The sequence below is a fragment of the Scyliorhinus torazame genome, chromosome 4 (assembly GCF_047496885.1).
Source record: "Scyliorhinus torazame isolate Kashiwa2021f chromosome 4, sScyTor2.1, whole genome shotgun sequence".
NCBI lineage: Eukaryota > Metazoa > Chordata > Chondrichthyes > Carcharhiniformes > Scyliorhinidae > Scyliorhinus > Scyliorhinus torazame.
In genome coordinates this window covers 191,113,261-191,127,016 of record NC_092710.1, presented here as the reverse complement: position 1 = coordinate 191,127,016, position 13,756 = coordinate 191,113,261, and the positions used below count along the sequence as shown (strand labels likewise).

The window sequence follows — 13,756 nt, the reverse complement described above, 5'->3', positions numbered from 1 at the left end:
ACGACGGAATACCTGCTGGAGACGGGAAACATGCTTTTCAGGGGTCATGGACCATATGATGATATTGTCCACGTACACATGAACCACTTCAATACCCTCCATCATCTGCTCCATGATGCGATGGAAGATCTCTGTTGCCGAGACAATGCCAAACGGCATGCAATTATAGCAGTATCTGCCAAACGGTGTGTTGAAGGTGCAGAGCCTTCTGCTGGACTCATCCAGCTGGATTTGCCAAAATCTATGTGACGCATCTAACTTGGTGAAAAAACGTGCATGTGCCATCTCACTGGTGAGTTCCTCCCGTTTCGGGATGGGGTAGTGTTCACGCATGATATTCTTATTGAGATCCTTGGGATCAATGCAGATGCTCAGGTCTCCCGAAGGCTTTCTAACACATCCCATTGAGCTGACCCAGTCAGTCGGTTTGGTTACCTTGGAAATGTTACCTGTTGCTGAAGATCCTTGAGATGTGCCTTCAGGCGCTCCCTCAGCGGAGCCGGGACCCGGCGTGGTGCGTGGACCACTGGTTTGGCATCAGGTCGTAGCAGAATCTTGTATCGATATGGCAGCATGCCCATCCCGTCGAACACATCCGGATACTGAGCGAGGATGTCGTCAATGCCAGCCTGAAGATCCACATTGGAGGATGTCGTTGTGTAAACCCGCTGCACGAGGTTCAGCTGCTTGCAGGCATGCGCGCCAAGTAGGGATGCCCTGTCTGGCTTGACAATTTTAAAACTTAAACGTGCATGGGTGCTCCGGTTGGAGACGAGTAGATGGGAGGATCCCAGTGCCATGATGGCATTTCCGTTGTAGTCCAGGAGCCTGCAGGCTGCTGGAAGGACCTTGGGGGGCTTCTTGATGCGTTTGAAATCTGTCTGTGAGAGGAGGTTGGCAGAAGCACCTGTGTCCAGCTTAAACTGGATGGAGCAGTGGTTGACCTGCATCACCGCACCCCATTCGTCCGCAGAATCCACAGCGAGGATGGATTGAATTTGTGATGAGTTGGATGTGGCATATTCACATTTGGTATTGATGCCCACACAGTAGGCGGAGTCCAGGCATTCTTCCCCGGGATCCGTTGTGCTGCCAGGATCAGAATCCTGTAACCGTTGTTGCACACTCTGAACGCGCCGTCGTCGGAATTGGGAGCGCTGGCCCCTGACTGGTGTTGCAGACCTGCACAAGGCTGCATAGTGTCCAGGCTTCCCGCAGTTTAAACATCGCCTGCCTCTTGCAGGGCAGCGTTTCTTTAAGTGGGCATTGCCGCAGTTCGAACACATCATGACGTCGGCGTCCTGACGCTCCGCGCGTCGTCGCACATGCGCAGTGCGGGTGTCGGCCGCTTCATTATCCCGTTCGCATCGCGCCTGCGTGGGGCCCCGGGCTGCGCGAAATGGCCGCTTTCATCAATGCTAAGGTGCTGCATCCGGGAGATGGCCTGCACACTCTCTGCCTCATGGGAGGCAAGTTTCTAATTTTCAGCCGATTTGTACTGGGCATAGCGATTTTTGGCGTGCTCATGCACTGTGCATGTTTTAATCGCGACTGGCAGGGTCATATGCTTGATTTTCAGTAGCTGCTCTCTCAGAGGATCAGAGTGAACGCCAAAAATGATTTGGTCTCTGATCATGGAGTCAGCAATATCACCAAAGTTGCAGGACAGCGCTAGCAGGCGGAGGTTAGTTAAGAAGGAGTTGAAAGATTCATCTTTACCTTGTAGACGCTGTTTGAATATGTAGTGCTCGAAGATTTCATTGGTGTCCACTTCAGAGTGACTGTCAAACTTGTCCAGGATGGTCTGAAACTTTGTCTTGTCCTGGCCTTCGGTGAAGTGAAAAGAGTTGAAGAGTTCGATGGCTTGATCACCTGCCGTTGAGAAAAGCACGATCTTCCTTGCATCAGACGCACCCACGAGGTCTAAAGCTTCGATGTACAGCAGAAACTTTTGTTTGAATGTCCGCCAGTTGGCACTGAGATTGCCGGAGGTCCTGAGCTGGTGAGAGCCTGAATCTTCTCCATGGTGCCGGGATACATTCGCTGGTCGTCACGGAATGGACTGAGGTAAACCACCTAGATTAAGCAGTCTCCTGGTAGCATGATGTGTTATGTACTCTGGGATAACAGGCTGCAACTGGATGCAGCTGTAACCAAAAGATACTCCAGACCTCCAATCTGATTTATTGAACCAGTAGCACAGTTAGCACAGTTCTCTATGAGTTCGACTCTCTGCTAACCTAAGTGTGGTTACTCTGTCTGAATGAACCAAACTAGCTCTTAGCCACGTGCTGGAGGTGTGAAACTGTAAATACACCCTGTCTCACTCTGTAGATGTTCATCAGTGGAAAGAGGCGGAGTGTGAGTGCCTCATGCCTTTTATAGTGAGATACCACCCGAGTGTCCTGCCTGCTTATTGGTCATGTACTGTTCTCTGTGTTCATTAGCTGCCTGTCTGCCCCTGTCTGTATATCATTATCTGCATGTCTGCATATCATGACAAGTTGTATAGAACCTTGGTAAGGCCGCACTTAGAATATTGCGCACAATTTTGGTCGCCACAGTACTAGAAGGATGTGGAGGCCTTGGAGAGGATACAGAGGAGGTTTACCAAGATGTTTCCTTGTCTGGAGGGTGTTAGCTATATGGAGAGGCTGAATAGACTCAGACTGTTTTCATTAGAATGACGGAGGTTGAGGGGTCACCTGTTAGAGGTCTACAAGATTATGAGGGGCATGGATAGAGTGGATAGGCAGGCACTCTTTCCCAGGGTGGAGGGGTCAGTCACCAAGGGGCATAGGTTTAAGGTCCATGGGGCCATATTTAGAGGAAATATGCAAGAGAGGTCTTTTTACACAGAGGGTGGTGAGAGCCTGGAACGCGTTGCCAGGGGAGGTTGTGGAAGCAGATACATTCACGGCGTTCAAAAGGCATCTCGACAAATACATGGATATGATGGGTATAGAGGGATACGGCACTAAGAAGTGCTGAGGGTTTTGGCCAAGGGTGGTATCATGACCGGTACAGGCGTGGAGGGCCGAAGGGCCTGATCCTTTGCTGTATTGTTCTTTGTTCTTTGAGACTCCCACCAACTCATCATGGTGGGGGTTGGAGGACATCAACTGCACATAGGGGGCAATGGACCCATGCAGCTTCACACACCCAAGGGAGAGGGAGTTCTCTTTCATCTCTCAGGTCCACAAGGAATACACCAGAATCAACTTTTATAGTGGGGAAATCGGTGCTTCCATGGGTGGTAGAGGCGGAATACTCCAGAATAGTAATCTACGATCACATTCCAGACTACATGAGGTGAGGTTAGATTGGGCCGGACCCAATGCTCTCCCATGAATGCTGGACACAGTCCATCTCGCTAACAAGGCATTCTGTGAGAAGATATCACAAGCTATCAATGGATTTGTAACCTGCAACCAGAATGGGGAGGTTTAACCCTCCACAATCTGGGAGGCACTGAAAGCAGTGATAAAAGTGGAGATGATAACATACAGGACTCTCAGAGAGAGGAAGGAGAGGGCGGGTAGGCAACAGTTGGTTGACTCCATATTGGAGGTGGATCGACGGTACTCCATGGTCCCAACCATGGAACTATTAGCAGAGAGGAAAAAACTACAAATGGAATTTGACCTGCTTTCCACTGGGAGAGGAGTAAACCAGCTCCACCAGAGCACGGAGACAACGCCAGCCACCTGCTGGCTCACCAGATGAGAAAGCAGGCAGCCACGAGGGAAATTGCGTAGATGAAGGACAGGAACGGCAAACTAGTCGCAGCACCAGACGAGATTTACAAGACCTTTGCGACATTCAACCGGGAATCGTACACCTCCGAACCTCCGGAGGAAGACTCGAAGCTGAAGCGGTTCCTCGACAGATTGTACATGCCAGTCGTGGGGGAGGAAAAGAAACAGGGCCTGCAAGCACCACTGACTGGGAAAGTCATGGCGAGTATTAATTCCATGCAGAAGGCGGGGGTGGGATCCATTCCCGGCGGACTTCGAAAAAACATTTAAGCCAGCACTGGTCCCACACTTGTTAACAAGGGGAACCCTGCCACCTATGCTGGCTCAGGCCTCGATGTCACTGCTCCCTAAAAAGGACAAAGAGCCGATGGAGCGCGGGTCATACAAAACACATCTCACTCCTAAACATTGACGCAAAGTTCTGGCGAAGGCCCTGGCAAGGCGGCTGGAGAGTTGCGTGCCAGAGGTAGTTGCGGAAGATCAGACGGACGGGCTTTATCAAGAACAGACAGCTAACAGCAAACATCAGCCGCCTGCTGAACATGATCATGACCCCACCCGGAGAAAGGACACGAGAGGTGATAATTTCCCTAGATGCAGAGAAGGCCTTCAAAAGAGTGGAATGGGGATACCTCATGGAGGTAATGTAACGGTTTGGGTTTGGGCCAGAGTTCACCTCGTGGGTGAAACTACTGTACACCGTTCCCATGGCGAGTGTACGGACAAACACCACCAGCTCGGGATACTTCCGGCCTCACCCTTTATTCCCACTACTGGTTGCCCTGGCAATTTAGCCACTGGCTATCGCTCTTCGAGCAGCGAAGGGGTGGAGAGGCATTCAGAGGCGAAATGGGCAATGCTTCAGTCAAGGGGCAATGTTTCAGTATCTGAGTCGTGAATGGTGCTGAACATTGTGCAATCATCAGCAAACATCTCCACTTCTGACCTTATGATGGAAGGAAGGTTATTGATGAAGCAGTTGAAGATGGTTGGGCCTAGGACACTGTCCTGAGGAACTCCTGCATTGATGACCTGGAACTGAGATGATTGACCTCCAACCTCCACAACCACCTTCCTTTGTGCTAGGTATGACTTCAACTAGTGGAGAGTTCCCCCCCCCCGATTCCCATTGATTCTGGTTTTGCTACAGCTCCTTGATGCCACACTCAAATGCTGCCTTTATGTCAAGGGCAGTGAGTGGCACTGATGGGCAGTACGGGTGCAGCTGGGGATGGTGTAGTGGTATTGTCACTGGACTAGTGACCCAGAGTACTCTGGGGTCCCAGGTTCAAATCCTGCCACTGCAGATGGTGAAATTTGAATTCAATAAAAGCCTGGAGTTAAAATGTCTAGTGATGACCATTGCCGATTGTCACAAAAAACCATCTGGTTCACTAAATCCTTGAGGGAAGGGAATCTGCCATCCTTACCTGGTCTGGCCTACATGTGACTCCAGACCCACAATAATGTGGTTGACTCTTAACTGCCCCTCAAGGGCAATTAGGGATGGGCAATAAATGCTGGCACAGCCTGTGCTTCCCACGTCCCATAAACGAATAAAACAAATAAAATAAAAATAAAAATCATTTAAAACAGCAGCTACCAAAAATTTAACATGTTCCCAAGAATGCAATGATCAGGCACTGGTCAATCGCATTGTGATCCACACATCAGTTTTTGTAAGCTATCTAATTTAACCCCAACTTCGATATGAAAAGAATTCAACGTAAAAGACACTCAACTCTTTTGACTCTTTGACTAAATTGACAATGAATGTGTACTATATTCCTGCTGAATGTGCATTGAGGCTACATTTTCACTGCCATTTGTGTCAGCACAAAGCAGTTTTGCTTTGAAAATTGTTAAAAGGTAACAACCAAGTTTTAAGCAGACTGAGGTTGCTTTAGCAGTCCACTTCTATCTCATCCCCAATTAACCATATTTGCTGATACGTTTAACACCAAATACAAAATATGAGGCAAGGCCATCATTAAACCAATTTTTATGGGGTATCTTTCCTGATCCTACTGGAAGCTTACATTGATACTGCGATTTGTTGCCGGCCACTATAAATTAGCCTAATCCTGGTTCCTCCGATGTATTTCTCCCAGAAAATTGTCTCAAGGAAAGATTTGTGCACTATACATTGACACATTCAAAAGCATAGTTATGGCTGTTTAAAAGAAAGGAAGGGCTGACTTACTGCTCTTTCAATCACCTCTTTATCTTGAAATTTTAGATCTTCATAAAATTTCTCCAGTTTTTGCTCACTTTTCAGCTGCATGGTCTCACGGAGAGCTGCCATACTGGCCCTTAACTGATCTTCTGCCTCACTGAGTTCAGTTATCTGTTTCTGGTATTTCCATAACTCAGCACTTACACCGCCCTTCAGACTTGGGGCTTCATGGGGTATCTGGACCACAAGGTCATAAATAGTTTGGTCAATCTCTCTGTCTTCACACAGTACAAACTGGTAAAGACGATAATGTTTGAAGAAAGTTCCCATTAAATGATTGACTAAATGTTGGAGGTAATTAGGATTAAGCTTAAGTTGATACTCTTCACATTTATCTCTCAATTTTCGAAGAGCCTCTTGCATGGTTTGCCCTGAAAATGAAAACAAAATGAAACAATTTATTATTTGATTTCTCAATTTGTTTCGTGATAATTTTGACCATCGATGATAGTTTTAGAGGGAACAGAAACAAAGGGTGGCAAAGAAGATATAGGATGGAAGTCAAAGTCAGTAGAGTGGGAAGTTTGAGTCCATTTAACACAGCAGAACAACTGTGTTTTGTAGAACATGCATAATGTGGCTATCTAAAACAACCGATGTAGGAAGTGTCTTCAAGGAGACTTGAACGTGCTCAGAGATATGAGTTTGAGAAACAGTTAAAAAATATCCATTCAAAACAGAATAATTCAGGGTTCCTTGAGCTCATGTTGCAGAAGCTGCTCACTCCACATTTAGTGAGAAACAAGAAGATAGGGAAAGGGAGGTGTTTGAACAACCACATTGGAAGAAAGACTTGGGTAGAAAATGTAGTTTGCAAATTAGCCCAATACTAATATGCTCAATTTACTTCCCCCAGAAGACATCCTCAGGGAAGAGAGAGAGCCAATAAAAGAGCCGGAATTCAGAGCGAGCCCATGAAGCAAATGGAGTTCAGAAAGAGACTTATAGAGCAGTGACAGTTTGGAGAGAGCCCCTAAAGCAGCAGGAGTTCAGAGAGAAAGAGACAGAAAGTTACAGGAGTTCAGAGAGAAAGCCCAATAAACAACAGGAGCTCCAAGAGAGAACACATAAAGCAGTGGGAGTTCGGGGAGATGGCCCATAAAGCAGCCGGAATTTGGGGAAATAGCCCATAAAGCAGCGAGAGTTTGGAGTGAGAACCCATGAAGCAGCAGGAGTTTGGAGAGAGAACCATTAAATCAGTGGGAGTTCGGAGAGGTAGCCCATAAAGCAGCGGGAGTTTAGAGACAGAGGCCATGAAGCAGCAGTTCTGAGAAAGCCCATGAAGCAGCAGGAGTTCAGAGAGAGCCCATAAAGCAGCAGTGGTTCAGATGTACTGCCCATAAAGCAACGGTTTTTCACAGAGCCCATAAAGCAGTGGGAATTAAGACAGAGAACCCATAAAGCAGTAGGAGTTCAGAGTGAGAGCTCAGAAAGTAGGAGTTCAGAGTGAGAGCCCATAAAGCAGCAGGAGCTCAGAGTGAGAGCCCATAAAGCAGCAGGAGCTCAGAGTGAGAGCCCATAAAGCAGTAGGAGCTCAGAGTGAGAGCCCATAAAGCAGCAGGAGTTCAGAGTGAGAGCCCATAAAGCAGCAGGAGCTCAGAGTGAGAGCCCATAAAGCAGCAGCAGTTCAGAGTGAGAGCCAATAAAGCAGCAGGAGTTCAGAGTGAGGGCTCAGAAAGTAGCAGGATCTCAGAGTGAGAGCCCATAAAGCAATAGGAGTTCAGAGTGAGAGCCCATAAAGCAGTAGGAGTTCAGAATGCAAGCTCAGAAAGTAGCAGGAGCTCAGAGTGAGAGCCCATAAAGCAGCAGGAGCTCAGGGTGAAAGCCGATAAAGCAGCAGGAGCTCAGAGTGAGAGCCCATAAAGCAGCAGGGCATTGGAGAGATGGCCCATAAAGCTGTGGGGATTTGGAGAGGGAACCCATAAAGCAGCGGGGGTTCAGAGGGAGAGATTATAAAGCAATGGGAGTTCAGACTGAGAGCCCATAAGGAAGCACAGCTTCAGAGTGAGAGTCTATAAAGCATTGTGAGTTCAGAATGTGAGCCCATAAAAGCAACGGTAGTTTAGAGAGAGAGCCCATAAAGCAGTGGGAATTTAAAATGGGAGACCACGAAAGCAGTTGGAATTTAGAGGGAGAGCCCATAAAGCAGCGGGAGTTCAGAGCGAGAGCCCATAAATCAGTGGGACTTTAGAGCGAGAGCCCATAAATCAGTGGGACTTTAGAGCGAGAGCCCATAAATCAGTGGGAAATTAGAGACAGCCCATAATGTAACAAAAGTTCAAAGTGAGGTCCCATAAAGCAGAAGGAGGTCAGAGTGAGAGCCCAGGGAACACCAGGAATTTGGAGAAAGATCCCATAAAGCATTGGCAGTTCAGAATGAGAGCCCATGAAGAAGTGGGTGTTCAGAGGGAGAGCTCATGAAGCAGCGGGAGTTCAAAGTGAGAGCCCATAAAGCAGCGGCACTCCAGGTGAGAGCCAATGAGCAACAGGAGTTCAGAGAAAGAGTCCTTGAAGCAGTGGGAATTCAGAGAATGTGCTGGTGCTCAGTGGGTAGATCAACTGCATTGAGAAAAATTGGAAACAGGGAAATGACCGGTTGATGAGTATTTTGCTCACTTATCTTTTAAAACTTGGGATCTGCATAGTAATTGAAATGTTTTAAAAGTAGTTGTAAGGTTTTATTAGTTTACTAGCAGTAGTATAGCTTATTAGTAGTAATAGGTTGTATTAATTATAAATTAAATAAGAAAAAGTAATTTAATGAATAGCCAATAAGGACGGGAGGACAGGTGATGCATTGTGGTTCCAGTATAGTGGCAGGGTAGCACAGTTCTTTTTTTAAATATAAATTTAGAGTACCCAATTCTTATTTTTCCAAACAAGGGGCAATTTAACGTGGTCAATTCATCTATCCTGTACATCTTTTTGGGTTGCGAGGGTGAGTTACGCAATCACAGGGAGAATGTGAGAACTCCACACGGACAGTGACCCGGGGCAGGGATTGAACCCACGTCCTAGGCGCCATGAGGGAGCAGTGCTAACCACTGCTTACCTTTCCTGCCTCATTGCGCCAGGGACCTATATTCAATTCCTGCCTTGGGTGACTGTGTGGAGTTTGCACTTTCTATGGATTTTCTTCCGGTGCTCTGGTTTCCTCCCACATTCCAAAGATGTACAGGTTAAGTGGATTGGTCACGCTAAAATTGCCCCATGGTGTCCAGAGATGTGCAGGTTAGGTGGGGTCAAGAGGATAGGGCAGGGGAGTGGACCTAGGTTAGGTTTCTCCTTCAGAGGGTTGGCGCAGCATCGAATTGCCTCCTTCTGCACTGTAGGGATTCTGTGGTTTGATGTGGGTTTGATGGACGCCAGTGACTTTGACAAAAACTATTTCTCATTGAAGTAAATAAAAACCTTGCAGATCAAAGTTTTTGAGAGGAAGTTTAAAGCCTTGTTATGTTGTTTTGACTTTTTATTAAGTTACTGCTGCTGCTTTCTGGACTCCTGTCTGAGGTAGCAGATGTTCAGGACAGGGGAGTGAAAAAGTAATGATTTTTTTTCACTGATTCTGCCAGGACTGCTCTTTAGCTTCCATGCAAGGGTGACTGATTGGGGGGTGGGTCTCTGATGGATTCTCTCTAATTATGGGGGTCTCTGATACAGGGTTCTCCGGTTGGGGTCTCTGGTGGGGGGGGGTCTGATGGGAGTTCTGATGGGAGTCTCTGGTCAGGGGTCTGAAGGCGAGGTCTGGTGGGGGCCTCTGGTGGGGGGGTCCGATGGTGGGGTGAGATGGCAGGGACTGGTGGTGGGCTGGGCATGGTTTGCATTGTGGGAGGGAGGGAGCCTTCTGATAGACTTTGGGGGTACCGACGTTAAATACTTAGCCCCTTGGCCTGCTGCAAGGTGTATCGCGTCAGGGCCACTCTGACAAATACTTGCACCACCACGCTCACATGAATCCCGACCAAGAAGTCTGGAGCGTCACTGAGTGTGGAGAATCCAGTGTCCAGCCTGTTAATATGATGCAAATTAGTTCAAATTACCAATTTGCATCCGCCTCCTGGTGTGGAGACCGAATCTCGATGCAGCGGGGGTCCTGAGTATCACTGGCGGCTCTCCCATTTTTTGCCCTACGCGAGATTCTCTGCTGTGTCGGGAACTCCGCTACTTGAGGCGGGTGGCAGGGAATGCCCCGCAAAGGGTATAAAAGGATCAATGAGCAGTGTTACAACAAGACGTTTAAGAAGAATCTATCATGGGAGGTTGAGCAATGTAAAGAAATGGAAATAAAAAAGCTTGACGCAGAAAGGAAGACAAAACTACCTGTACCTTTAAACAACATTGGAAACCGCTGAGAAATAATATCATACGATAATTGTTAGCCCTGTCCCTTTTACTCTCAGTAAGATCTGTCATGTTTGCTCCTTTAAATTCGACAAAATACCTTCACATTTCCAATAAGACCACAGTAAACATGAATTTGAAGTCGCAGATTGCAGTGTTTCCAGTCATGTATTAAACGTGTTATATTTTAAAATAGAACTATAACTTTTTTATTATTAAACATGAAATATTTTAAACAGAAGCAATTGTCCTATGTTTGTTGATCACTAATCAGGGGCAGCTATTTAAACAGCAATTTCTCGGAGTTAACAGTATTCTAAAAAAGAATCAGGACAAGAACTTGCATTTTAGTTCTACCTTCAGTTTCGTAAAGTAGTTCCTCTGAGAAACATACGGCCACTGCCACACTGGGCCACGGAAATCCTTTCTCAGCAGCAAATATAATAGTGTTGTACAGATAGTCGAGAATAATGCCTGGTTTTAAATCTTTTTCTTCATCAAAATCTTCCCATTTTAGCAACTTAATTAAATGACAGCGACCATCTTCTTTCTAAAACCAATCAAAGTTCATTTTGAGATAAACTTATCAAAATATTTTAAAATTTAATTAAGATTACATTTTTTTTAATGGGCTGGATTTAATGGACCTGCTGGCATGTTTAATGGCAGGGAGCTTGTAAAATGCAACAAGTGGCCTGCCTGTTGGCTGCCTGCCCATCGCTGCTCTCCCATTTTGTGGGGAAGGGGGTGAAGACATCAGGCTGTCCCCTTGCTCTCAGGCCTAAAAGGCTCTTAAATGGCCAATTAATGGTCACTTAAGTGCTTCGTCCATCCCTACGCTATTTTACCTGCAGCAGAGGAAAGCCCATGCCAAGTGGGAACTCAGCAGCTTTTACTGGGTTAGCTGCTGACAGGCAAGAGTGGGCACCTCCTTCAGGGTTGCTTTGTGTCCATCGGCAGCACCCCCACCCCCACCTTTTAACTCTCCTTCCCACTGGCCTTTCAAACCTGACCTTCCACCTCCCTCACTTCCCTCGCTGGGTCTTGCCAGCCAGGCCCCTCCGATACCCTAGACTTAGATTAATTCCAGTTTCCTTAACCTCCTCTTCTTTGGGGATCGCCTGTAGTCCCAAAAGTGGCCACCGCTCAAACCTGATGCTGCTGGGACTACAGACTGTTGGCAAGTAGATTGGCCAGCAGCTTTCTAAGGCGGAACCTCCTTGCCAGATTGGTGTGGATGTCTTTCCGTGAGACAATTAACTGGATGTAAAATAGCTGCCAGCTGGCTTTCTCGTGGGTGGCCCAAGACCAACTTTTCAGCCTGGGTGGGCAGGAAACACGTCGACCTTTAAAATCTAGCTCATGGAACATTCCTTTTATTCATATCTATTTTTATTGGAGTTTTATCATTTTATAGATAACGCAACAAACTTTCAAAACAAACTGGTACAGTACAGAACAATTATTTCTGCAAAATTAAGAACAGAGAAAGATATGGGGCGGGATTCTCCATCAGCTGCCGCCGAAATCTGAAAACGCGATTGGGTGGCCAATCGGTTCAGACGTCGGAATCGCGGCGGGTGCCGATTTTACGCCAATTGCAATTCTCCATCACCTCGACAGCGGCGTCAATGCGGTCAAGAACGCACGTACAGTAAACACCGTTTGCATATCATTAGCGGGCCTCACCCGGTATTCTCCGGGGCCTCTGCGATTCTCTGCCTCCAATGGTCCGAATTCCCCACGGCGGGATTCACTTGTGCTTTTAGAAATTGTGAAACTGGTGTTGTGGCTGATGACGGAGAGGAGGCAGGGCATGGGGAGGCATGACCCGGGGGAGGAGGGGGAGGGACACACACCATGATAACATGTTGGCCTTTGATCCCTACAGACAATGGATACAACCAGCAACACTAGCAGGCCTTCCTGCTAGTCACCACAGCCCTGAGGGATGCCCTAAGGCTGAAAGAGCCAGGGCTGCTCGAGGGGGAGGAAGCTGCAACAGCGGTCCTGCCCATGATGAACAGGAGACAGCCTGAGGAAGAGGAGGTACTAAGGAGGTGCTGCATGTGTATTGACAGCGTCTGTTTTTGAGGACCTACTTGACCGGGCATGCCGTCGAAGACTCCAGTTGAGCAGGGAGACAGTGTGACTTATCTACCAGACCATGGCGCACCTGGTACCGCGGGGGAATGGGGACGGACACCTGTTCCCAGTGACCATCAAGGTGACAATCGGCTTGAACGTTTACGCAGGCTAAGGAGGCCACACGACATGTGCACCTTGGCCAACCATTGAGTGGGGACCTGTCCAGGACCTCACAGAGCTGGGCGCACAGGTGCATCCGTGCTGTCACGGAGGTCCTATATGGCCATTCGGCACAATACATCCATTTCAATGTGGACAGAGCACACCAGGATGCCCGGGCAGTGGGGTTTGCTGCCATTGACTGAATGCACCAGGTCCAGGGAGTGACTGACGGGATGCATCACCCTCTGCTGTAGGGCATCCCTCAGGGCTGTGGCAACTCGCAGGAATGCCACCATTGCTGGTTGTATTCCAATATCCATTGCCTGCAAGGGTCAAAGGCCTACATGTCTACATGTTAGCATGGTGCTCCCCCGCCCCCCCCCCCCCCCCCCCCCCAAACCCGGGTGGCGCCTCTCCAAGTCCTACCTCCTCTCTCTCCCTCATGAGCACCTGCAGATGACAGGCCACTCGACACAAACTGAAAGGGGTTTCACTCGATGAACGTGCAGCTGATATGTGACCATTGGATGCGCATCAGCACGTCTGTGCTCGATTCTCAAGCAGTGTGCATTACACCTTCCTCCTGGTACACTCCTGGGCAACAGGGGTTATTCACTGTGGTCATGGCTGATGACACCTATCCAGAGGCCACAGACCGATGCCAAAACCGGCTACAACAACGAGGGGTGTGATCGAGCGTTGCTTCAGCCTCCTAAAGATGCAGTTCAGGTGCCTGGACCGCTCTGAAGGAGCCCACCAGTATGACGCTGAAAGGATCGCCCACATCGTGGCGGCCCGTTGTGTCCTCCACAACATTGCGCAGCAGAGGGGTGACATGCTGGAGGAGGAAGATGAACACCAATCCTCGTCCAACGAGAAAGATGCAGGAAGGGGGAGGATGGGCAGGATATGGGGCCTAGGGAAGCCGCACGACCTGTGCACCTTGGGCTGCACACACGGGACACTCTGACCTCCTCCAGATTCACCGATGGGGGGGGGGGGGGGGGTGGCGCAGGGAGACTGGCCAGGGGCATGGGTACCACATCCCACCCCCACACCTCCCACCCCGGCCATCCCATATGCATCCCCCTCCGTGATGCACACCTGCCGTTGGCAGTAACACTGGGTCTGGTCCATGGGATGGAGAATGATAACAACTTGCTCTGCGACG

General features: G+C 48.4%; 1 protein-coding gene across 3 annotated transcripts in view; it reads right to left on the bottom strand.

The window, feature by feature from the left end:
* Positions 1-13,756, bottom strand: part of c4h8orf74 (chromosome 4 C8orf74 homolog) — a 76,183-nt gene that overhangs the window by 9,863 nt on the left and 52,564 nt on the right. For 2 of the 3 annotated variants that reach the window (XM_072499033.1, XM_072499034.1), the window contains exons 2-3: positions 10,693-10,885; positions 5,962-6,365 (exon numbers count right to left, since the gene is read on the bottom strand). In XM_072499033.1, coding sequence (XP_072355134.1) covers positions 5,962-6,365; positions 10,693-10,885 — 597 coding nt within the window. The remainder of the gene's footprint in view (positions 1-5,961; positions 6,366-10,692; positions 10,886-13,756) is intronic. The other variant, XM_072499035.1, reaches the window with a different exon arrangement.